We start from the raw sequence: 26,070 nt of genomic DNA on the forward strand, positions 1-26,070 counted from the left end.
GGCCCACGGACTGGTACCGGTCCACAGCCTGGGGGTTGGGGACCACTGCCTTAGCCCTTTCCAGCTCTGCCATATTCCACCTGCCTCTGACAGATCTCCACTTCTTTCTCCACGTTCCCGCACACCCCCCCACATATGTACACGTAGGTCAATGCTGCACAGAAATGAGATTCTCAAAGATGTATTTTTTGTATTTGCTTTTCCTTTGCAACAACACCTCAAGTAATCCAACCAAGTACAGTCTCATCTAATTATCACTTTTTTTTTTTTTTTTTTGGTATTTTTCTGAAGCTGGAAACAGGGAGAGACAGTCAGACAGACTCCCGCATGCGCCCGACCGGGATCCACCCGGCACGCCCACCAGGGAACGATGCTCTGCCCACCAGGGGGCGATGCTCTGCCCCTCCGGGGCCTCACTCTGCCGCGACCAGAGCCCTCCAGCGCCTGGGGCAGAGTCCAAGGAGCCATTCCCAGCGCCCGGGCCATTTTTGCTCTAATGGAGCCTTGGCTGCGGGAGGGGAAGAGAGAGACAGAAAGGAAGGAGAGGGGGAGGGGTGGAGAAGCAGATGGGCGCTTCTCCTGTGTGCCCTGGCCGGGAATCGAACCCGGGTCCCCCGCACGCCAGGCCGACGCTCTACCACTGAGCCAACCGGCCAGGGCTAATTATCACTTTTTTTTTTTTTTTTTTTTTTTTTTTTCATTTTTCTGAAGCTGGAAACAAGGAGAGACAGTCAGACAGACTCCCGCATGCGCCCGACCGGGATCCACCCGGCACGCCCACCAGGGGCGACGCTCTGCCCACCAGGGGGCGATGCTCTGCCAATCCTGGGCGTCGCCATGTTGCGACCAGAGCCACTCCAGTGCCTGAGGCAGAGGCCACAGAGCCATCCCCAGCGCCCGGGCCATCTTTGCTCCAATGGAGCCTCGGCTGCGGGAGGGGAGGAGACAGAGAGGAAAGCGCGGCGGAGGGGTGGAGAAGCAAATGGGCGCTTCTCCTGTGTGCCCTGGCCGGAATCGAACCCGGGTCCTCCGCATGCTAGGCCGACGCTCTACCGCTGAGCCAACCGGCCAGGGCCGATTATCACTTTTGATAGCTAGTCAACACCCCCCAGTGAACCACCTCAGGATTTACACTGCAGCTCCCAGGCTGATAGCTTGCAACCCTCTGCAGACCAGCCACCAGGAAAGCCATTGAAGAAAATGCCCCACAACAGGCAGCCACAGTTTCTCTTTTGCAGGGCTCTGGCCCTGTTGGACTGGAGGGGTTTTGTTTGTTTTTAAAGCTGTTGACATACTGCTTTCTTATTTTTTTATTTATTTATTTTTTTTATTTATTCATTTTAGAGAGGAGAGAAAGAGAGATAGAGAGGAGAGACAGAAAGAGAGAAGGGAGGGAGGAGCTGGAAGCATCAACTCCCATATGTGCCTTGACCAGGCAAGCCCAGGTTTTGAACCGGCGACCTCAGCATTTCCAGGTCGACGCTTTATCCACTGCGCCACCACAGGTCAGGCGACATACTGCTTTCAAAAAAGAAAAACCAAAAGCCAGAACTTGGTTTTCAAACAGAGTATATGGTTTCCATTATTTCCAATATAAATTATGTTCCTCCCTTGATAGACTCACATTGCTGGTGTGCTGCAGGACTTGACTCACAGCCAAACACAACCACCTGATGCTAAGCAAACCATGGGCTATTCACAGAAGCATGTCGGACCCCAGCCTGACCAGCGATGGTTGGCAACACTCAAATCAACACCAGTCCGGCAGATATGCTGCAGCACTACTACTGGGAAAATATTTAATTGTTGTCAACAAGACACACACAGGAAAAGAAGACAAAAGAACAATGCACAGCTGTGGGCACAGAGCATGATAGGAGGCTAGGCTATAGCTCAGGGGTCAGAACCTTTTTGGCTGAGAGAGCCGTGAACGCCACATATTTTAAAATGTAATTCCATGAGAGCCATACACGATCCATGTACCTTACACATTATCCAATAAAAATTTGGTGTTGTCCCAGAGGACAGCTATGATTGGCTCCAGCCACCCATAACCATGAACATGAGAGGTAGGAAATGAATGGATTGTAATACATGAGAATGTTTTATTTATTTATTTATTTATTTATTTATTTACAGAGACAGAGAGTCAGAGAGAGGGATAGACAGGGACAGACAGACAGGAACAGAGAGATGAGAAGCATCAATCATTAGTTTTTCGTTGCACGTTGTGACACCTTAGTTGTTCATTGATTGCTTTCTCATATGTGCCTTGACCGTGGGGCTACAGCTGACCGAAGTAACCCCTTGCTCGAGCCAGTGACCTTGGGTCCAAGCTACTGAGCTTTGTTCAAACCAGATGAGCCCGCGCTCAAGCTGGCGACCTCGGGGTCTCGAACCTGGGTCCTCTGCATTCCAGTCCAATACTCTATCCACTGCGCCACCGCCTGGTCAGGCTGTTTTATATTTTTAACGTTACTCTTATTTTTATTAAAGATTTGCCTGCAAGTCAGAGCAGCCATCAAGAGCCACAAATGGCTTGCGAGCCATAGGTTCCCGACCCCTGGGATAGAGCATTGGCCTGGGATACGCAGAACCCAGGTTTAAAACCCCAAGGTCGCCAGCTTGAGTGTGGGCTCATCCAGCTTGAGCACAGGCTCACCAGCTTAAGTGCAGGGTCGCCAGCTTGAGTGTGGGATCATAGACGTAAGCCCAAGGTCTCTGGCTTGAGCAAGGGGTCACGGGTTTGGCAGGAGCCCCTAGTCAAGGCACATATGAAAAAGCAATCCATGCAAAACAAAGGTGTCAAAACGAAGATTGATGCTTCTCATCTCACTCCCTTCCTGTCTGTCTGTTCCTGTCTATCCCTCTCTCTTTCTAAAAAAAAAAAAAAAAAAAAAGAGAGAGAGAGAGAGAGCATGACCATGGATTTTCCAGACCTAAGCTGCAGACACAGAGAACTACATCAGGTAAGACTAAACAACGACAAACCAGGAAGTTCATCTGGTCAGGTCACAGAAACTGCAAGACCCAATAGAGAAAACCTGAAAAGCAGTCAGAGGAGGAAAAGGTCACCTACAATAAAACAACAGAACTCAGAGGCCAGTAGAATGAGGTCAATGCTGAGTTCAGAGAGAAAAGATGTGGTAGAATCAAAACAGTCAGATGACGCCTGACCAGGTGGTGGCGCAGTAGATAGAGCATCGGACTGGGATGCGGAAGACCCAGGTTCAAAACCCCGAGGTCGCCAGCTTGAGCACGGGCTCATCTGGTTTGAGCAAAAAGCTCACCAGCTTGAGCCCAAAGTCACTGGCTCGAGCAAGGGGTTACTCAGTCTGCTAAAGGCTCGCAGTCAAGGCACTATGAGAAAGCAATCCATGAACAAATAAGGTGTTGCAACGCACAACAAAAAACTAATGATTGATGCTTCTCATCTCTCCGTTCCTGTCTGTCTGTCCCTGTCTATCCCTCTGACTCTCTCTGTCTCTGTAAAAAAACAAACAAAAAACAACAGTCAGATGACTCAGCCATGACAGCCAGAGCTCTCAGACCCGTGCTTGTGAGTAAGTATGACGACCATTGTTGGAAATATACACTCCAGGAAAATTTAGAAAGCCACCTCAGGATGGCTGTGCTGTCCCATGCTTCTGGCCCAGTACTGGCTGACCACACTCCAGTCTGCTGGTACCACGGTGTTTCCCTCTGCAGCGTCCCTTTCTTGCATCCAGCTACCAGAATAGTTCTTACAAAAAGCACTGTATCGCTTCAGGAAGCCATCCATGTACAGGCACAGGGCAGCGCGTGAGGGAACACTGCACCCCTGGCAGCCCAGGGTGATGAGGCCCAGGGAAGTTAGGTGACTTCCCCAGGGACACAGCCAGTGGGTGGTGGAGTGAGAATCTGAACCCATGCAACACTCATGAGAAGTGATTCGCAGAGGCAAAACCCTTTCCAAGCTGGAAGGAAAGAAAAGCCTCGACCACACTGGAATGGACACAAACCACAATGAAAGGCTCTAATGACAAGCGTAGACAACTAATAGGTACCCAACAAATACCTGTTGAAGAACAAATGAATGCTATAACTGCATATTTTCCCCCTAGATATATTAATCTGTGAACGTGAAAATGATCACACAAATGGCCCAAACTGCTTATTACTCCAACTCGTCAATGAGCATACAGTCAACTTGCCAGCAGAGCCCAGCCCAATAGCCAGTGGGCTGCAGCCCAGCCAGGGGAGCCACTATCTCAGGAACTGAATTGATATTAAGGGTCCTGCCCACTAACCCATCAGCAGGTATGTCCAGACAGCTTAGGCAGAAGCCAGCAAACTTCCACAAAGAGCCAAAGAGTAAATACTTTCGGCTTTGCAGGCCATAGTTTGTTACCACTCAGCTCTGCCCTGGAGTGTGAAAACATGTAAACTGCAAAAGCAGGTGGTGGGCTACAGCAGAGGCCTTTCCACCTGGAAAACCTTACTGACACAACTGATCAGCTCCCTGCCATTCTAGGGGGTCTTGCCAGCAAGAAATATAGCATGGGCAAAATATAGGAAGGGCCATTGACTGCTGGCCCTTCCACCTGCCTACCATGCAGGTCCCGAAGAGAAACTCTGCTCAAAGCTGCATTCAAGATCCTTCTCTGGGCCCTGGCCGGTTGGCTCAGCGGTAGAGCATCGGCCTGGCGTGCGGGGGACCCGGGTTCGATTCCCGGCCAGGGCACATAGGAGAAGCGCCCATTTGCTTCTCCACCCCCCACCCCCTCCTTCCTCTCTCTCTCTCTTCCCCTCCCGCAGCCAAGGCTCCATTGGAGCAAAGATGGCCCAGGCGCTGGGGATGGCTCCTTGGCCTCTGCCCCAGGCGCTATAGTGGCTCTGGTCGTGGCAGAGCGACGCCCCAGAGGGGCAGAGCATCGCCCCTGGTGGGCGTGCCGGGTGGATCCCGGTCGGGCGCATGCGGGAGTCTGTCTGACTGTCTCTGCCCGTTTCCAGCTTCAGAAAAATACAAAAAATAATAATAATAAAAAAAATTAAAAAAAAAGAAAAAGATCCTTCTCTGCAAAGAAGCAGCTGGGGTCTGACCAGGTGGTGGCGCAGTGGATAAAGCGCCATACTGGGACATGGAGGATCCAGATTTGAAACCCCCGGTCACCGGCTTGAGCGCAGGCTCACCAGACTTGAGCACAGTCACTGGCTTGAGCATGGGACCATAGACATGACCCCATGGTTGCTGGCTTGAAGCTCAACGTTGCTGGCTTGAGCGAGGGGTCACTAACTCTGCTGCAGCACCCCCCTCCTGGGTCAAGGCATATATGAGAAAGCAATCAATGAACAACAAGGCAGTGGTTCTCAAAGTGTGCGCCAGGCGCACTGGTGCACCCTAGAAGATTTCCAGGTGCGCCCTATGGTATTTCAGAGGAATATGTGCCTGCTGGGGACCAAAAAACCAACAGGGCTTTTGGAGTTTAGGTTTTTAGGGGACAGAGGTGTGGGGAATTGGCTGTAAGCTGACAGTCTGCCCAACCTCCCACCTTACTTGCCTGATAAGGTTGCAAAAGGCTGTTAAGCTGTGGTGGATTGTTTACACTACCCTCATGTTTCCCAGAACCACTGGAAGCAAGTTTCTTCTATCCTTTGTCTGGGGTAAAGTTAAGATTTGCTACTGGCCTCAATTTGCCCTATAAATAAAGCAAGATGCAGTTTTTGGGCATGCTTTGTACTTGCCAGCAGCAATTACAAGGCCCTCCCAACCCCCTGTTTTCTTAATTCCGCACTGTTCCCATTTGGGACCTGGAATTACTAGCTGTGCTGGTTCGTGGCATGTGCCCAGATATAAAAATAGTTACTCTATTACACTAATTCATTATGGAAATACTGTTCTTTTTGTTAACACATCATTATTATATTTATTATTAACACATCATCATATTATTTTTAGATAAATACACCCAAATAAAATGGATAGATTTCTCAAAAAGGAGCATGATATTGAAGAATCCGATTCTAGAAGTGAGCAAAAGTTAAGTGTAAATAAAATAGAACTTGAAGACTGACGGGCAGAATTTGATTTATACCATTTTCATCACTTAACACTGAACAATACGATTGGATTAGAAACCCATTCATGGAAGCTTCAAGTGATTTTGGTTTAACATTAAAAGAAGAAGAACTGGCCCTGGCCGGTTGGCTCAGCGGTAGAGCGTCGGCCTAGCGTGCGGAGGACCCGGGGTTTGATTCCCGGCCAGGGCACACAGGAGAAGCACCCATTTGCTTCTCCACCCCTCCGCCGCGCTTTCCTCTCTGTCTCTCTCTTCCCCTTCCGCAGCCAAGGCTCCATTGGAGCAAAGATGGCCCAGGCGCTGGGGATGGCTCTGTGGCCTCTGCCCCAGGCGCTATAGTGGCTCTGATCGCAACATGGCGACGCCCAGGATGGGCAAAGCATCGCCCCCTGGTGGGCAGAGCGTCGCCTCCTGGTGGGCGTGCCGGGTGGATCCCAGTCGGGCGCATGCGGGAGTCTGTCTAACTGTTTCTCCCTGTTTCCAGCTTCAGAAAAATGGGAAAAAAAAAAAAGAAGAAGAAGAAGAACTGGCAGCTATATCCACTGATCCTGGATTGATGATTAAACATAAGAAATTGTCTCTTGCCTGACCAGGCGGTGGCTCAGTGGATAGAGCGTTGGACTGGGATGCAGAGGACCCGGGTTCAAGACCCCGAGGTCGCCAGCTTGAGTGCAGGCTCATCTGGTTTGAGCAAAAGCTCACCAGCTTGAACCCAAGGTCGCTGGCCCGAGCATGGGGTTACTCGGTCTGCTGAAGACCCACGGTCAAGGCACATATGAGAAAGCAATCAATGAACAACTAAGGTGTTGCAATGTGCAATGAAAAACTAATGATTGATGCTTCTCATCTCTCCGTTCCTGTCTGTCTGTCCCTATCTATCCCTCTCTCTGACTCTCTCTCTGTCTCTGAAAAAATAAAATAAAATAAAATTGAAAAAAAAAAAAAAAAGACATTGTCTCTTGTAGCCTTTTGGATTTCTATAAAAGAATATGTGGCAATATCTAAAAAGCTTTGAACATTTTACTACAATTTTCAACATCCTATTTATGCAAATTAGGATTTTCTACCCTCAACACAAGAGTAAAAAGAGAGGAATTCTTCAATGTATTGAAGAGGAAATGAGAGTTTGCCTTTCAAATATATGCCCAAACTTTGAAGAAATCGCTAGGACACATCAGGCTCATGTTTCTCATAAACATAAGAAAAAAAAAACTTAGCACATTTGCACTGGACCTGCCGAATTTACTAAATCTTACTAAGAATATATATATATATATAAAAAAAGATAATTTTGTCTTTTTTAAATTTTTTAACTCCTCTCTTTTACGAATTCTAAAAAGTATAACTTAAAAAACATAAAAATGTATTTTAATGTCAGAATAAATTTAATTTTGTCATATTTATTTTGTTTAATTACCATAAAGGCACGCTTGGACTTTATTTTTTTTTCTTTAATATTTGACTTAATTATTATAACATATTTCTCAGAAATTTGTATATAGTGCACCTACAACTATTTGTAGGATTTTAAATGTGCCTCGACTTCAAAAAGTTTGAGAACCACTAAACTAAGGAGAGTAAGAAGCCACAATGAAGAACTGATGCTTCTCATCTCCCTTCCTGTCTGTTTGTCCCTATCCTCTGTCACAAAAAAAAGAAAAAGGAAGCACCTGTGCACATGGCCTAAGACCCTAACTTTCTCCTCAGTGGCACACCTCTCAGAACTCTGTGCATCAATCAAACCAGTTCAATAGTAACAAGATTCAGTGCAACTGCTCAACACCTGGCAAAAATACGGTGATTTGTATTGTGGTTGGTGAAGAGGACTGTAATTAACAGTGGCCTGAGGAGGAAACAGGCTTGAATCAAGCAACCTCCATGGATGACCATTTCCTCCCTACCAGGTCTCCTCCCCAATGGTACTTACTTTATTTTTAGCAGGTTGAGGGACTTGTTGGATGATGCTGTTATCTCTCCAGTCTTGTTTCTATTGATGTAAACTGAGAAACCATTATTCTGGAAGCCAAACTCCTTTGCGACCTGAAACAAGCCCCAAACAACAGATTTAATGAAATACTGAATTCTGCAGGTACCTCAGACATTACTAGAACACTCATTCAATTTAGAAACTGCTCCTCATTAGTCAAATTTCTCTCATTACTGTCTCTCTGTGAGGAAGCAGAATTGCTTACACAGATGTCAAGCAAAATGAGAAAAGAGGCCAAAAAGAAGCAAAACTTTGTTTCTTTTCTTTTTTTTTAGACTCCCGCATGCGCCCGACCGGGATCCACCCGGCACGCCCACTAGGGGCGACGCTCTGCCCACCAGGGGGCGATGCTCTGCCCATCCTGGGCGTCGCCATGTTGCGACCAGAGTCACTCTAGCGCCTGGGGCAGAGGCCACAGAGCCATCCCCAGAGCCCGGGCCATCTTTGCTCCAATGGAGCCTTGGCTGCGGGAGGGGACGAGAGAGACAGAGAGGAAAGCGCGGCGGAGGGGTGGAGAAGCAAATGGGCACTTCTCCTGTGTGCCCTGGCCGGGAATCGAACCCGGGTCCTCCGCACGCTAGGCCGACGCTCTACCGCTGAGCCAACCGGCCAGGGCCAGAAGCAAAGCTTTGTGTAAACACTACAAGACTGAGTGACACACTGAAGAGTCTGAAGCAAGCCAAGAGTTGCGGCCACATCTGGAAAGTTAAATTTCAACTTTTGATATCAACTATAAAAACCCAATTCCAGCCCTGGCCGGTTGGCTCAGCGGTAGAGCATCGGACTGGCGTGCGGGGGACCCGGGTTCGATTCCCGGCCAGGGTACATAGGAGAAGCGCCCATTTGCTTCTCCACCCCCCCCTCCTTCCTCTCTGTCTCTCTCTTCCCCTCCAGCAGCCAAGGCTCCATTGGAGCAAAGATGGCCCGGGCACTGGGGATGGCTCCTTGGCCTCTGCCCCAGGTGCTAAAGTGGCTCTGGTCGCGGCAGAGTGAGGCCCCGGAGGGGCAGAGCATCGCCCCCTGGTGGGCAGAGCTTCGCCCCTGGTGGGCGTGCCGGGTGGATCCTGGTCGGGCGCATGTGGGAGTCTGTCTGACTGTCTCCCCCCGTTTCCAGCTTCAGAAAAAGAAAAAAAAAGGAAAAAACCCCAATTCCAATCTTCAAACATAACAGAAGAATGAAGCGTCAAAAGATGCCTGTAAATCGGTAATGAACACCCACGGGGCCAGGCAATGCGCATATACATGCACTCACCAAAACACAGTGAGCAGTCCTGCGTGCTGACTCCACTCTGGTGCTCAGACAGTAAATAAAAACAGACAGGCCCTGGCCGGTTGGCTCAGTGGTAGAGCGTCGGCCTGGCGTGCAGGGGTCCCAGGTTCGATTCCCGGCCAGGGCACACAGGAGAAGCGCCCATTTGCTTCTCCACCCCTCCCCCTCTCCTTCCTCTCTGTCTCTCTCTTCCCCTTCCGCGGCGAGGTTCCATTGGAGCAAAGATGGCCCGGGCGCTGGGGATGGCTCCTTGGCCTCTGCCCCAGGCGCTAGAGTGGCTCTGGTCACGGCAGAGCGACACCCTGGAGGGGCAGAGCATAGCCCCCCGGTGGGCAGAGCCTCGCCCCCTGGTGAGCGTGCAGGATGGATCCCGGTTGGGCGCATGCGGGAGTCTGTCTGACTGTCTCTCCCGGTTTCTAGCTTCAGGAAAAAAAAAAAACAACAAAAAAAACCAGACAAGGTTCCTGCCTTCGAGGATCTTACCATCAAATGAGGGAAACAGCCTGACCGGCAATGGCACAGTGGATGGAGTGTCAGACTGGGATGCGGAGGACCCAGGTTCGAGACCTCGAGGTCGCCAGCTTGAGTGTGGGCTCATCTGGTTTGAGGAAAGCTCACCAGCTTGGACCCAAGGTCACTGGCTCGAGCAAGGGGTTACTCGGTCTGCTGCAGCCCCATGGTCAAGGCACATATGAGAAAGCAATCAACGAATAACTAAGGTGTTGCAACGAAAAACTAATGATTGATGCTTCTCATCTCTCTCCATTCCTGTCTGTCTGTCCTTATCTATCCCTCTCTCTGACTCTCTCTCTGTCACTGTAAAAAAAAAAAAAAAAATGGAGACAAACTCAACATAAGTTGAGACAAGCCCCAGGGCAGGAAAGGAAGAGTGAGACATAGGAGAAGCTACTCCAGACAGGAAGATAGAGGAGGCCTCTCTGAGGACCCCATGTGAATACAGGCCTGAAGGAGAGTGAGCCTGCCACATACAGAGCTAGGAAAGAACAATGCAAGCAGGAGGACCACGTGCACAGGCCGAAGGCAGGACAGGGTGCAGAAGAGAGGCCAGTAAGGCTGGAACCAGGCAGGCAGGCAGGAAGTGGGATAAGATGAGACTGGCAAGGTAGACAAGAGCAACATAAGGGGCCATAGGGGCTTAAGGCATCTGTATTCCAGCCTCAGAGCTGAGGGAAGCCCCGGGGAGCCATGGGGAGGTTGCCAAGTCCCTGATCCTAGTTCTCACCAGCTCTGCTGCAGGAGGGGAGAGAGAGTGGGAGAGCCCAGTGTGCAGCCCAGGGGAGATGGGGGCTTACACGAGGCCAGGACAGTGGAGCAGAGGGAGGAGTGCCTTGCAGTTATAATCAAAAGTCCTTACTAATTGGAAAAACAAAGGGCAGAATTGAGTGAGAGACAGGAAGTACATCAGAGTGATGTTTAGATTTCCAGCTTGAGAACTGGGTGGAGACCTGTTCTCAAGCAACACCTGTAAGGATACCACAAGAAAGGCTGAAGACAGAGACTAAAGGAAAATTGGACCTTTCACTTGACACAGACTTATTTTTCTGCAAGAGAGACAGAGATAGAGACAGAAAGAGGGACAGAAAGGGACAGATAGACAGGAACAAAAATGAGTAGCATCAGTTCTTCGTTGTGGCATCTTAGTTGTTCACTGATTGCCCTTTAATACGTGCCTTGACCAGAAGGGATCCAGCCAAGCCAGTGATGGCTTGCTCAAGCCAGCAACCTTGGGCTCAAGCCAGTGACCTTGGGCTCAAGCCAGTGATCTTGGGCTTAAAGCCAGCAAACTTTGGGCTGAAGCCAGCAACCATGTCTATGATCCCACATTCAAGCCAGTGATGCGGCATTCAAGCTAGTAACCTTGGGCTTTCAAACCTGAGTCCTCCGTGTCCCAGGCCAATGTTCTACTCACTGTGCCACCACCTGGTCAGGCAACACTGAGATTTAAAGTGACTCCCAGCCTGACCTGTGGTGGTGCAGTGGATAAAATGTCGACCTGGAGCCTGACCTGTGGTGGCGCAGTGGATAAAGCGTCGACCTGGAAATGCTGAGGTCGCCTGTTTGAAACCCTGGGCTTGCCTGGTCAAGGCACATATGGGAGTTGATGCTTCCAGCTCCTCCCCCTTCTCTCTCACTGTCTCTCTCTCCTCTCTCTCTCTTTCTCCTCTCTAAAAATGAATAAATAAATAAATAAAAATTAAAAAAAAAAAAAAAAAATGTCGACCTGGAAACACTGAGGTCGCCAGTTTGAAACCCTGGGCTTGCCTGGTCAAGGCACATATGGGAGTTGATGCTTCCTGTTCCTCCTTTCTGTCTGTCTGTCTGTCTCTCTCTCTCTCTCTCTCTAAAATGAATAAATAAAAATATTTAAAAAAAATTTAAAAAAAAAATAAAGTGACTCCCAGACACACTAGTGAAGGTGTCAGGCAGGCAGTTAGTACTTGAGTCTGAGGGCAGGAGAAGGTTTGAGCTTTAGACACTTAAGGGACATTGGAATAAACAAACAAAGACACAGGAGATCTTGGAAGACAAACAAATGATAAAGAACAATCAAATGAAAATTCTACAACTGAAAAATACAGTAACTGAAATGAAAAAGTTACTGAATCAGCTTGTCAGCAGAAGGGAGATGACAGAGGAGCAATTAACCTAAAGACAGGTTAATAAAAACTATACAATCTGAAGAAGAGATTTAAAGAAAAATGAACAGAGCCTGGGGAACCTCTGGGACAATGTCAAATGATCCTTGAAGAGAATAAGAATAGAATTGAGCCTGAGGAGGTGGCGCAGTGGATAGAGTGTCGGACTGGGATGCAGAGGACCCAGGTTTGAAACCCCAAGGTCGCCAGCTTGAGGGCGGGCTCATCTGGTTTGAGCAAAAGCCCACCAGCTTGAACCCGAGGTCGCTGGCTCCAGCAAAGGGTTACTCGGTCTGCTGAAGACCCACGTCAAGGCACGAATGAGAAAGCAATCAATGAACTAAAGTGTCGCGATGAAAAACTGATGATTGATGCTTCTCATCTCTCTCCGTTTCTGTCTGTCCCTGTCTATCCCTCTCTCTGACTCACTCTGTCTCTGTAAAAAAAAAAAAAAAAGAATTGAGAAATATTTGAAGGGAAGGAAGAATGGCTGAAAATCTCAAACTTGATAAAAAAAATTTAAGAGTAACAGCACTAGCCCTGGCCCTGGCCAGGTTGCTCAGCGGTAAAGCATCAGCCTGGCGTGTGGAAGTCCTGGGTCCAATTCCTGGTCAGGGTACACAGGAGAAACACCCATCTGCTTCTCCACCCCCACCCCCACCCCGCTGCAGCCATAGCTTGAACAGTTCAAGCAAGTTGGCTTTGGGCAATAACAATGGCCTTGCCTCAGGCCCTGAAATAGCTCCGTTGCCGAGCAACGGAGCAGCTCGCCAGATGGGCAGAGGATTGCCCTATAGGGGGCTTGCCAGGTGAATCCCAGTCAGGACATATGTGGGAATCTGTCTCTATGTCTCCCTACCTCTCACTTAATTAAAAAAAAAAGAAAAAGAAGCCTGACCAGGTGGTGGCACAGTGGGTAGAGCATTAGACTGCGACATAGAGGACCTATGTTTGAAACCCCAAGGTTACCGGCTTGAGCACAGGCTCATCCTGTTCAAGCGTGAGCTCACTAGATTGAGCGCAGGGTCACTGGCTTGAGCATGGAATCACAGGTATGAACCCATGGTCACTGGCTTGAGCCCAAAGGTCACTGGCTTAAAGCCCAAGGTTGCTGGCTTAAGCAAGGGGTCACTCGCTCTGGTGGAGCCCCCCAGTCAAGACACATATAAGAAAGCAATCAATGAACAACTAATGTGCCATGATGAAGAATTGATGCTTCTCATCTCTTTCCCTTCCTGCCTGCCTGTCCCTATCTGTCCCTCTCCTTGTCTCTCTCTCTCTCTCTCTCTGTAACCAAAAAAAAAAAAAAAAAAAAAAAAGGAAAGAGTAACAGCCTTGGCCATATAGCTCAGTTGGTTAGAGCACTGTCTGGATAAACCAAGGTTGTAGGGATGATCCTGGTCAGGGCACATACAAGAATCAACCAAGAAATGCAGCCCTGGCTGGCTGGCTCAGTGGTAAAATGTCAGCCTGGTGTGTGGATGTCCTGGGTTCAAATCCCAGTCAGAACACAGGAGAAGCACCCATCTGGTTCTCCACCCTTCCCCCCTCCTTTCTCTCTATCTCTCTCTTCCCCGCCCACAGCCAAGGCTCTACTGGAGCAGTTTGCCCAGGCACTGAGGATGGCTCCATGGCCTCTGCCTCAGGCACTAGAATGGCTAAAGTTGCTATGGAGCAACGCCCTAGATGGGCAGAGCATCGCCCCCTGGTGGGCATGCTGGGAGGATCCCAGTCAGGCACATGCAGGAGTGTCTGCCCCCTACCTTCTCACTTCAGAAAAATCCAAAAATTGGGAAAAAAAACCCAACCAAGGAATGCATAAGTGGAAAACCAAATCCATGTTTCTTTTAAATAATTTTTTTATGGTTACTTTATTGATTTTTAGAGAGGAAGGAAGAAAGAGAGAAGCAGGACCATCAATCTATTCCTATATGTGCCCTGACTGTGGATCAAACCAGCAACATCTGTACTTCAGGATGATGCTATAACCAACTGAGCCATCCAGTCAGGGTTCAAATCAATTTTTTTAAAAAGTGCCAAAGGCGGAATAAAATCTGTCAACTCAGAATTCTTTATCTGGTGAAAATACCCTTCAAATACAAGGGTAAAATGATTTCAGGTCAATGAAACCCAAGGGAGCAGTGGCCAGCAGGCCTATAAATGTTCCTGGACATTCTTCAGGCAGAAGAAAAATGTTACCAGACAGAAACTCAGACCTAATGAAACACTGGAGAAAAAGCAAGGCAGAAGTCATGAGGATAAGAACTCTAAATTACACAATGTGAAAATGTCACAGAACTGTTATGAGAACCCTGACACAGGCTCTGCAAGTCCAGAGTGAGACTGGAGAGCTGTGTCCCCAAGTCCCTGACACTCACCTATACCTCATACCCTCCTTCTACCTGTTTTTTCACCTGAGTGATTTATCCTTTAATATGGAATTACTGCTAAGACTTAGCATTTATTTACTATAAGGAAAAAGTTAAATTAATAGTGAACTTCATGCACTAACCTATTTGCTTTTAATATAAAAAAAATTGATTAAAACTCCAAATCACTTTGTCATCCTGAAATTCTAGAAGTGATAAGAAATGATCTTTAAGACAAAGTTAAGACTTTCTACCAGATGTACTATAGTATCTGATACCATGTGATTTTTTTCCTAAGCTAAAAGTGGCATTCATAAAATAAAGCATCAGGAAATTAAGAACATAAAATTTGTATTCTCAAGTGCAAATAATTAGGACTACAGACTAAAAATAATGGCTTTAATTTGACTCTTCCCTAAAACTGCTTAGATGTAAACTGCAATTAACTAATTGTAGCATTTCACCAATTCTGCAAAAACCACACTTTTTCCATAGACAAAGCACTGCAAACTATCTCCAAGAATGAGAACTCTTCACCAGATGGTTAGCTGTAGGAAAGTTAAATACTCCTAGATGTAAAGCACATTCCAAAACAGGGTAGGGGTATTATGTAAAGATGACAAAACAGGGTAGGGGGTATTATGTAAAGATGACACAACCACATGATTAGAGCCTGGCTTCTATCGGGACTGAGATGCATTCTCAAATATAACCAGCAACAGTCCTTCACCTTTGCTGAACCCCACTTTGGGAGAATGCAGAAATATGTATATTTTTTAATAGTATTCCTGTGAAAATTACTGCTTCTGTGAACTTGATGAGTTCTGTATCGGAAGATACCAAAATATAACATAGGGCAATGGGCATTTACACAAAATCTTAGCAGAACCTCTTAAGAGCACAATTAAAATCTTAAAAACTTGATATCCACACCTGAGGTCATCTTGATGTGATTACTGTAATAAAGCCAGAAACATGATATGGAATGAGAGTTTCACAAGCATTTATAATTGAAGGTAACAAAAGAGAGCATGTAGCATGACTCCATCTAAGTTCAAAAACAGCAGAACTAGCCTGACCAGGTGGTGGCGCAGTGGATAGAGCGTTGGACTGGAATGTGGAAGGATCCAGGTTCGAGACCCCGAGGTTGCCAGCTTGAGCGCGGGCTCATCTGGCTTGAGCAAAAAGCTCACCAGCTTGGACCCAGGGTCCCTGGCTCCAGCAAGGGGTTACTCAGCCTGCTGAAGGCCCGCTGTCAAGGCACATATATGAGAAAGCAATCAATGAACAACTAAGAAGTTGCAACGCACAACAAAAAACTAATAATTGATGCTTCTCATCTCTCTGTTCCTGTCTGTCTATCCCTCTCTCAGACTCTGTCTCTAAAAAAAACCAAAAAAACAGCAGAACTAAAATTTAAATGGGTTCAACAACCCATGCTCAGGTGGTGACACACTGAAGGAGGCCATTCCAGTCGGTTCAAGAGAGGGCTGGTGGGGGAGTGGGGAAGGCTGACTGATGCCTTCCACAGTGCTGGCACCATTCCACTGTGACCTGGACCTTCACTTCATCATCAGTTGGCTGCTCCTATTCTTCAAGTATTTCTTAGTATGTATTTTATTTTATGGTTAAAAAAAGTTTCCAGTACTGTGACGAGAAGGGACTGTGTCACACACTGCTGAGAGGCTGATTAAGACAGGACTAAGGGCCCTGGCCGGTTGGCTCAGTGGTAGAGCGTTGGCCTGGCGTGTAGAAGTCCCGGGTTCGATTCCTGGCCAGGGCACACAGGAGAAGCGCCCATCTGCTTCTCCACCCTTCCCCCTCTCCTTCCTCTCTGTCTCTCTCTTCCCCTCCCGCAGCCAAGGCTCCACTGGAGCAAAGATGGCCCAGGCGCTGGGGATGGCTCCTTGGCCTCTGTCCCAGGCGCTAGAGTGGCTCTGGTCGCGGCAGAGCAACGCCCCGGAGGGGCAGATCATTGCCCCCTGGTGGGCAGAGCGTCGCCCCCTGGTGGGCATGCCGAGTGGATCCCGGTCGGGCGCATGCAGGAGTCTGTCTGACTGTCTCTCCCCTTTCTAGCTTCGGAAAAATACAAAAAAAAAAAAAAAAAAGACAGGACTAAGGCCTGACCAGGCGGTTGCACAGTGGATAGAGCATCGGACTGGGATGCGGAGGACCCAGGTTCAAGACCCCAAGGCCGCCAGCTTGAGCACGGGCTCATCTGGTGTAAGCAAAGCTCACCAGCTTGGACCCAAGGTCGCTGGCTTAAGCAAGGGGTTACTTGGTCGGCTGTAGCCCCCCCCCCCATCAAGGCACATATGTGAAAGCAATCAATGAACAATTAAGATGTGCCCATTTGCTTCTTCACCCCTCCCCCTCTCCTTCCTCTCTGTTTCTCTCCTCCCCTCCCGCAGCCAAAGCTCCACTGGAGCAAAGTTGGCCCGGGCGCTGGGGATGGCTCTATGGCCTCTGCCTCAGGTGCTAGAATGGCTCTGGTTGCAACAGAGCAACACCCCAAATGGTCAGAGCATCGCCTCCTGGGGGGCGTGCCAGGTGGATCCCAGTCAGGCGCATGAGGGAGTCTATCTGACTGCCTCCCCGTTTCCAACTTCAGAAAAATACAAAAAATAAATAAAGAATTGATGTTTCTCATCTCTCTCTCTCTTCCTATCTGTCTGTCCCTATCTGTCCCTCTCTCTCTGACTCAGGGGAGCAACAGCAGAAGGCAGACAGGGTGATAGCAAGTGGGACAGTCAGAGAGATCTGTCCTGGGGTTACATCTGATGACTCAGAGAGGGAACTCAAGTGAGAAGCATCAGATGGTCTCAAAGGCACCAATGACTAGGATTCTCTGAGGCATTTGCAATGTACTCTATGACATCGCACTTGCAAACATTTCCTTATGCTGCATAATGGCACATATTAAACCAGGATCAAGGCCACCAAGGGTGGAAACAGCACGCTGGAGCCAGCACTGTTCACAGTGGACAATACACACTTTTTAAGCAAGTTTGTGAGGACAGAAAGGACATTTCAAAGCCCACTTATAGGGCACATATGTATAGCCAAATTTTATTTTATTTTGGGTTTTTTTTACAGAGACAGAGAGAGAGTCAGAGAGAGGGATAGACAGGGACAGACAGACAAGAATGGAGAGAGATGAGAAGCATCAATCATTAGTTTTTCGTTGCGACACCTTAGTTGTTCATTGATTGCTTTCTCTTATGTGCCTTGACCGCGGGCCTTCAGCAGACCGAGTAACCCCTTGCTCAAGCCAGCGACCTTGGGTCCAAGCTGGTGAGCTTTTGCTCAAACCAGATGAGCCCGCGCTTAAGCTGGCGACCTCGGGGTCTTGAACCTGGGTCCTCCGCATCCCAGTCCAATGCTCTATCCACTGCGCCACGGCCTGGTCAGGCGTATAGCCAAATTTTTAATTATTAAATATTAGTATAATCCGCCTGACAAGGCAGTGGCACAGTGGTTAGAGCATCGGACTGGGATGCGGAAGGACCCAGGTTCGAGACCCCGAGGTCACCAGCTTGAGCCCAGGCTCATCTGGCTAGAGCAGAAAGCTCACCAGCTTGGACCCAAGGTCACTGGCTCGAGCAAGGGGTTACTTGGTCTGCTGAAGGCCCACGGTCAAGGCCTTCATATGAGAAAGCAATCAATGAACAACTAAGGTGTTGCAACAAAAAACTGATGATTGATGCTTCTCATCTCTCTCTGTTTCTGTCTGTCTCTATCTATCCCTCTATCTGAGTTTCTGTTACTGTAAAAAAAAAAAAAAAAGATTAGTATAATCCTACTAATATGAGATACATAGAGTAATCAGATTCATAGAGAAAGGAAGTAGGATGGTAGTTACCAGGGCTGGGGGAGGGAGAAGGCAAAGTTAGTGTTTAGTGGGGACAAAGTTTCTTTTTATTTATTTATTTATTCATTTTAGAGAAGAGAGAGAGAGAGAAGCACCAATTCCCACATGTGCCTTGACGAGGCAAGCCCAGGGTTTTGAATCCGCGAACTCAGCATTCCAGGTCGATGCTTGATCCACTGCGCCACCACAGGTCAGGCAGGGACAGAGTTTCAGATCTACATGATGAAAAGTTCTGGAGGTGGAGGGTGGTGATGGTTGCACAATATGAATATACTTAATGCTACGGAACTGTGCACTTAAAAATAGTTTAGGTGAGCCTGACCAGGTGGTGGTGCAGTGGATAGAGCATCGGACTGGGATGCGGAAGGACCCAGGTTTGAGACCCCGAGGTCACCAGCTTGAGCGCGGGCTCATCTGGCTTGAGCAAAAAGCTCACCAACTTGGACTCAAGGTCGCTGGCTCCAGCAAGGGGTTACTCGGTCTGCTGAAGGCCCGCGGTCAAGGCACATATGAGAAAGCAATCAATGAACAACTAAGAAGTCGCAACGCGCAACGAAAAACTAATGATTGATGCTTCTCATATCTCTCTCCATTCCTGTCTGTCTGTCCCTGTCTATCTCCGCCTATGTAAAAAAAAAAAAAAAAAATTGTTTAGATGAAAGATTTTGTGTTACTTTTTCTCACAATTTTAAAAAAGATGTAAATCTATATTTATAGACATGGAACCATGTCCATAACCTACTGTCAAGTGAAAAAAAGCAGGTTAAAAATTATCATATAATGGGTGCATTGTACTAGCAACAGTGTCTTTCTATGCTTGCCCGCAGGGCAACAGGACTGACATATGGGACACTGCCTGGCTCATATAAACCTGTCACCCATGTCCATGGCTGGGCAACTGCAACCCCCAACATTTCTATCAAACAAGTCATTCCATCATCAGTCAAGGAAGGCACAAGATCCTCAATTGTCAAGCCTGCTAGTAAGCGCCAAGAGAACTCTAGCTCCAGCACCAACACCTGCAGAATGGTGTCGGCAACTGGTGCAGTGATCTTCCTAACAGTGCAGACAATAATGCTCTACAGTAAGACATGGACATAACAGTTGAGTCAAAAATGGTTCAGAGGCCCTGGCCGGTTGGCTCAGTGGTGAAGCGTCGGCCTGGCATGCAGGAGTCCTGGGTTCGATTCTCGGCCAAGGCACACAGGAGAAGCGCCCATCTGCTTCTCCACCCCTCCCCCTCTCCTTTCTCTCCGTCTCTCTCTTCCCCTCCCGCAGCCAAGGCTCCACTGGAGCACAGTTGGTCCGAGTGCTGGGGATGGCTCCATGGCCTCTGCCTCAGGCGCTAGAATGGCCCTGGTTGCAGCGGAGCAACGCCCCAGATGGGCAGAGCATCGCCCCCTGGTTGGCATGCGGGGTGGATCCCGGTCGGGCGCATGCGGGAGTCTGTCTGACTGTCTCCCTGTTTCCAACTTCAGAAAAATACAAAAAAAAAAGAAATGGTTCAGAGGGCTGGACTCTGAAAGTGACATTGCAAGGAGATACTACCACTTAACTGTATTAAGATGTTCTGCCCATGTATACAGAATAATAATACATGATTAAAATAAATTATTTCCAAATAAGCCTAAAAAAGCAGTATCTGTAAGTATAAAATAAAGTTCTAAGTAGCAAGGAAAAGCAAGTGTAACAATTCCTTTTTCTTTCTTAGTGGTACATAAATATTTCTCCTTAAATTCATTAATGACTTAGCCCTGACCAGGTAGCGTAGTTGGTTAGAATATTGTCTGGATATACCAAAGTTACGGGTTCGCTCCACGGTCAAGGTACCTATAAAATTCAACCAATGAATGAATAAGTAAGTGGAACAACAAATGAATGCCTTTTTCTCTCTCTAGTTACCACAGACTAAAGTTCAAGAAATTCCCCTCACAAAGCCCCAGAGAGCAAAGAACTGTGTATAGTCCTCTTGTCTGTTGCTTTATCTTCACAACTGTCTGCAGTGCTCGGCAAACTCATTAGTCAACAGAGCCAAATATCAACAGTACAACGATTGAAATTTCTTTTGAGAGCCAAATTTTTTAAACAAACTATATAGGTAGGTACATTCCTTATCAAGGTAGCGCCCGCACGTGGTATTCTGTGGAAGAGCCACACTCAAGGGGCCAAAGAGCAGCATGTGGCTCACAAGCCGACCAAGGGTAGGGGATAGTTACTTAAGGTTTCATCTTCATCTCAGATGATCTTTCAAGAACTCTGGCACCTACTGTGACCTACTACCATTGGAGGGGCAAGTTAACAATGGTCAGCTGCTACCTTGAGCCAAGAGTAGGATATTAAGAACTTCTTGAAAACTCAGAGAGTCTCGGTTGCCTATTACACCTAGTTCTTTTCCTTTACAAATATGGTCCCATAAGCAGTGCCACTAAAATCATGATAGTAAGTACCTTCTAGAAACCAAATTTTCTAAGTGTTCTATCTTCCCTAACAGATCACAGGCCTACTGAGGCCTTCATTAAATCCTCTTCACTCCCTTGGCCTTCAGTTTCTACCTTTGTAAAATTTAAAAGATCAGAGTATAAGGCCTGACCTGTGGTGGCACAGTGGATAAAGCATCAACCTGGAATACTGAGGTTGCTGGTTCAAAACCCTGGGCTTGCCTGGTCAAGGTACATATAGGAGTTGATGCTTCCTGCTCCCCCCTCTTCCCTCTCTGTCTTTCCTCTCTACTCTCTCTCTCTAAAAAGGAATAAATAAAATCTTAAAAAATAAAAAATATATTTCACTTAAACTTAAAAAAAAAAGATCAGAATATAAGAAACCTAAGATTTCCTCTAACAGTCTGTGACTCTACAATTTTTTTACTTATGAAAATCATTAATTTTTTGTCATTACAAAGGTTTCACCTGCTTGCAACAAATTCAAATAACGTTAAATGTAGTAGAAGTTGGCAAAAACATTCTGTAACAGGCCAGACAGTAAATATTTTGGCTTTGCAGGTCACGCTCTCTGTCACAACTAATCGACTTGGTTTTCAGATCTCAAAAGCAGCATTATATATAAAGTCTACCGGAAAGTTCTGTCCGTTTCTATCACAACAAGTTTTGACACATAAGCACATGTTTATTTGGCGCATGTATGCCTATTTTTTTTTGTGCCTCTCTATTTTTATCACTTAATGTATACATACTGATGTAGCAAATTAACTAAAACAAAGTTGATTCACATTAGTCTTATGTGTGAGGCGATAGTGTACTCATGGCTACTGATAAAGTTCATTTACGGCCTGACCTGTGGTGGCGCAGTGGATAAAGTGTCGACTTGGAAATGCTGAGGTCGCCGGTTCGAAACCCTGGGCTTGCCTGGTCAAGGCACATATGGGAGTTGATGCTTCCAGCTCCTCCCCCTTCTCTCTCTCTCTGTCTCTCTCTTCTGTCTCTCTCTCTCCCTCTCTCTCTCTCCTCTCTAAAAATGAATAAATAAAATAAAAATAAAAATAAATAAAAAGTTCATTTACGCCACTGTATTGTATACAAATTTCAACAAGGAAGAAATGCTACAGAAGCATGTAGAGCCTGACCTGTGGTGGCGCAGTAGATAAAGCATCGACCTGGAAATGCTGAGGTTGCCGGTTCGAAACCCTGGGCTTGCCTGGTCAAGGCATATATGGGAGTTGATGCTTCCAGCTCCTTCCCCCTTCTCTCTCTGTCTCTCTCTCCTCTCTCTCCCTCTCTCTCTCCTCTCTAAAAAAAAATGAATAAATAAAAAAAAAAATTAAAAAAAAAAAAAAAAAAAGAAGCATGTAGAAATTTATTGAAAGTGTTTGGTGAAGGTAGTTTCTGATAGGACATGCAGAAGATGGTTCAAAAAATTCAAAACAGGTGATTTCAACCTTTCTGATAAGCCACGTTCTGGGCGACCATCTTTGATAGATGACAATGTTGTTAAGACCATGTTGGAGCAAGATCCTTTTCTGACAACATCGGAGATCACAGAAAGGCTTAATTCAGCTCAACAAACCATTTCAGACCATATTCGGAAGATAGGATTGGTGTGGAAATATATTATTTAATAAAGTTTATTGATGGTAAGAAAAATTTGTATTTTGTTTTATTCCAAAAACGGACAGGTCCTGGCCGGTTGGCTCAGCGGTAGAGCGTCGGCCTAGCGTGCGGAGGACCCGGGTTCGATTCCCGGCCAGGGCACATAGGAGAAGTGCCCATTTGCTTCTCCACCCCTCCGCCGCGCTTTCCTCTCTCTCTCTTCCCCTCCCGCAGCCAAGGCTCCATTGGAGCAAAGATTGCCTGGGCGCTGGGGATGGCTCTGTGGCCTCTGCCCCAGGCGCTAGAGTGGCTCTGGTCGCAACATGGCGACACCCAAAATGGGCAGAGCATCGCCCCCTGGTGGGGAGAGCGTTCGCCCCATGGTGGGCGTGCCGGGTGGATCCCAGTCGGGCGCATGCGGGAGTCTGTCTGACTGTCTCTCCGTTTCCAGCTTCAGGAAAAGAAAAAAACAAAACAAAACAAAAAAAAAAAAAACGGACAGAACTTTCCAGTAGACCTTATATAAACCAGTGAGAGTGGCTGTGTCCCAATATAACTTTATATATATAAACAAACAAACAAACAAAAAACAAAACAGGCGGCCAGCCCATGATGCATAGTTAGTTCACTGCTCTCTCCTTCCTGCAGGCCAGGCCTCTCCTCTCAGGCTGCCTCTTAAGTCTGGCTGTGCTCTTTCTCATCACATTCTGTGCTACAACAGATCTACATAGCTGTCACCTCTTAACAAAGTAGGATCATTCTACACGTTTTTAACAATTTCCCTTTGATAAACAATTCAAGTTTTTCACTCTCATAAATATTATCCCAGTGAAATACTTTTGCACTTCCTTTAGGACCTTGGTCCTACAATTGTGCACTGTAACCAGCTGTGACAATCTGACGCTGTATCAGTCCAACCAATTATGACAGGATAAAGCATGTAAGAGACAACCCGGGCGTGGGTAGGACCAGGAAATGAGGAAAAGAGAAAGGTAAATAACAGGAAGGGAATTACAGTGAAGAATGGAGATCCTGAAAGGTCAATACCCAAAGCCACAGGTACCTTTTTCAGAAACATTGCAGCTGTCTCTCTTTTTGTTGCTGTGATCCGCTTCACCCCATCTGGGGACTGAACACGGATTATCTGTTGTAAATCAAACAAGACAGTTACTAAAGACTAGGAAGTCCAGCTCTATCACTGAGACTGACGTATGTAGTCCCCCAAGCCCATCCAACCCCTACAATGCCCACCCATGCTTCTTTAAAAGGAAGCACAGGTGAGGTGCAGGGTCTGCCACTTACAGGAGGACACATTGAGAGCACTGCCTTGGCTCTCCACTTTTATTATTTCAATCAGAAAAACACAACTTCAATGTTTAACCATCATATATAAAGAGTATATCTGAAACACTGACTTTTTCTCTTCAAATTAAAAGGGGGGGCACCCCACCATAAATCATGAATGACTGGGTTCTTCTAAAAAAGATCAAACTTTGTTCCAGGATCTATACACAGACATTAGTCTGATTTAAAAGAATCACAGGAAATCTTTTAATTTGTCATTTATTTTTAGTAAAAAGATTAAAATAAATGTGTTTAATACCACAGTATAACTTGGCAGGGTTTTAAGAAAATGTAAAACAGCCAGCAGGACTGGAAGACTAGGGGACAAAGAGCACCACTTTCCAAGATGTGATTTTATGCTGATCAAAGCCCTCCTGAAGGTGAGTTATTACGCCCAGCCAACTATGCAAGAGGCAGGAGAAGGCATGCCTTGCCGCCCAGACAGGTAGGTGATGCTCCAACTAGCTGGGAAGGGCAGGATGGACAGATAGGAATATGCCAGAAAGCACTCATGTGGTATTCTTCCCTCTCAACAATCTCTGCACTGTGCACTGACTGTGTCTGAAACAACACTATACCGATAAAAAACATCACAAGCCATTGTCTTAAAAAAAAAAAAAAAAGCTTTTCACTGACACATGACAAAATGCTACAATAGCTTTCCATCTACCATCTGCTTTTATCAAACAAATGAAGAATAATCCAGACTTTCCTAAAATAGCTTGACTGTTTCATTTTCTAATATTTTCACTTGACTGAAAAGGTCTTGCCCTCATATTGTTTGTTCTCTTTTTAAGATTTTGTTTTGAATAATCCTATGACATCCCAACTGTTAAGAGCATAAAATATTTTCTGCATGCTCTTCAACTACATCTAACTATCTCCCCCACATCTGTGTGGAGTGCAATACACAGGCTTCTGGCTTTTGATTTCTAGTTCCCTCCCCTCTTATCCAACACCTAAAAAACACTCTGGGCATTATGTATTTGCTTCTGAAACATCCTCAGCACTGAGGTTTGTTGAGAGAGAAAGCTGTTTCTAAGAGATTCTGTGACCAATCCTTCAACTGCTCACTTGGGAACAAGAGCCTGACACTCCACTCCGTTAGGAGCCAGAGCTCAAGTTGACACAGTTCAGGGACAGCTGTGAAGCTTAAGTCATTCTACATGACTGGCCACAACAGGGTGGTGGTCTGGGTGCCAAGGTAAGCCACTGTTGAACCTGTACTAAGGGAAACAGTGGCTTGGTGTCTAACAAGGGCTACAAAGTAAAATACACAGGGGACAGACCTGACAACATGAATACACAGCCTCTTGGTAACTCAGGTGTTCCTATTTGTAAGAAAATGAACTCAGAAAACTTCTTGGTAAGATGAAAATTAGTTATACCCACAGAAATTTTTAGAATACCTCTTTCTAAACTAAAAAAAAAAAAAAAAAAAACCCAACTTTTGAATCAATTTCAGAAGGATAAGATTCTATGCCGTTATCATCTGAGAAACTAGACAAGAGATCCATACTGTAGAAGGCAGCCTCGTCTTAACGCACACTAGCAGAAAAACGGCTTCATGGGAAATTCCCCTGTCTGGGGGTGACTCCAGTTAAAAGCACTGCTGTGACCAGAAAGTATGAAACCAGATTTGAATGCTACCTCCGAACCTATTTCTAGAAGTCACCAATGATTAGTGAATCTCATTTTCAAAGGAGTCAAGTTTCTCTTGGGCCACCTCCAGGCTGGAGAGCTGAGTCAGGAGTCACTGCAGGGGCGCCTTCAACTCAAGGCCCAAGCTTCCTACAGACGCAAGATATGTGGGAAGGCCGCTCTGGACAGTAGGCTGAGTCCAGGGGACCTGCGCACCTGACTGCTAGTTGTCACCCAGTGCTGCTTGGCTGCCCTGGGGAATCCCAAAGTTTTTAATGGCAACCAAAAATTCTTCTGTCCAACTGGTCTGTTGATTCTGTTTCCTGACACGTTGACTTTGGAAAGGCACTTTTTCACGAATTAGAGTTTTTTGATTTTCAGCGGCTGTGCCCCCTGTAAGGGGTAAAAGAGGAGTGTGCCAGTCCTAATTTCAGGAAATCAACTACTGCACCGCTCCTGCACAGGCAGGAAGCTGTCAACCGCTCGTTGCCACCAGGAACGAGTCGGCCAGGCTCCCGTCTGCTCCGGCTCAGCTCGGCGTCCTCCCCGGGGACGGGCCTGCAAGGTGTCCGCGGGGAGGAGGCGCCCAACATTCGCGAGTCGTGACAGGGCCCCGACAGGTGCAGGTGCTTTACAGGACTGAGCGACATGCGGGAGGCGAGGACGTAGCCCGCCAGGGGACGCCCGGCCAGCCGGCCAGCCCGGCCGCGGGGAGACGGGCAGGGAGGCACGGCCGCTAGGCCAGCCCCGCCGCCTTCTCCGGCGCGCGGATGAGAGCTAGGCTCGGGGACCGAGAGGAGCCGCGGAAGGGTCGGGAGCCCAGCTCCAC

The 26,070-nt window shown here is 47.2% G+C and overlaps 1 protein-coding gene across 2 annotated transcripts in view; it reads right to left on the reverse strand.

Moving 5' to 3' along the window:
• NPLOC4 (NPL4 homolog, ubiquitin recognition factor) overlaps positions 1-26,070 on the reverse strand; it is a 72,981-nt gene that overhangs the window by 46,605 nt on the left and 306 nt on the right. For both annotated transcript variants that reach the window (XM_066236103.1, XM_066236104.1), the window contains exons 2-3: positions 23,320-23,400; positions 7,987-8,099 (exon numbers count right to left, since the gene is read on the reverse strand). In XM_066236103.1, coding sequence (XP_066092200.1) covers positions 7,987-8,099; positions 23,320-23,400 — 194 coding nt within the window. The remainder of the gene's footprint in view (positions 1-7,986; positions 8,100-23,319; positions 23,401-26,070) is intronic.

Source organism: Saccopteryx bilineata, chromosome 6 (assembly GCF_036850765.1).
Source record: "Saccopteryx bilineata isolate mSacBil1 chromosome 6, mSacBil1_pri_phased_curated, whole genome shotgun sequence".
Classification (NCBI taxonomy): domain Eukaryota; kingdom Metazoa; phylum Chordata; class Mammalia; order Chiroptera; family Emballonuridae; genus Saccopteryx; species Saccopteryx bilineata.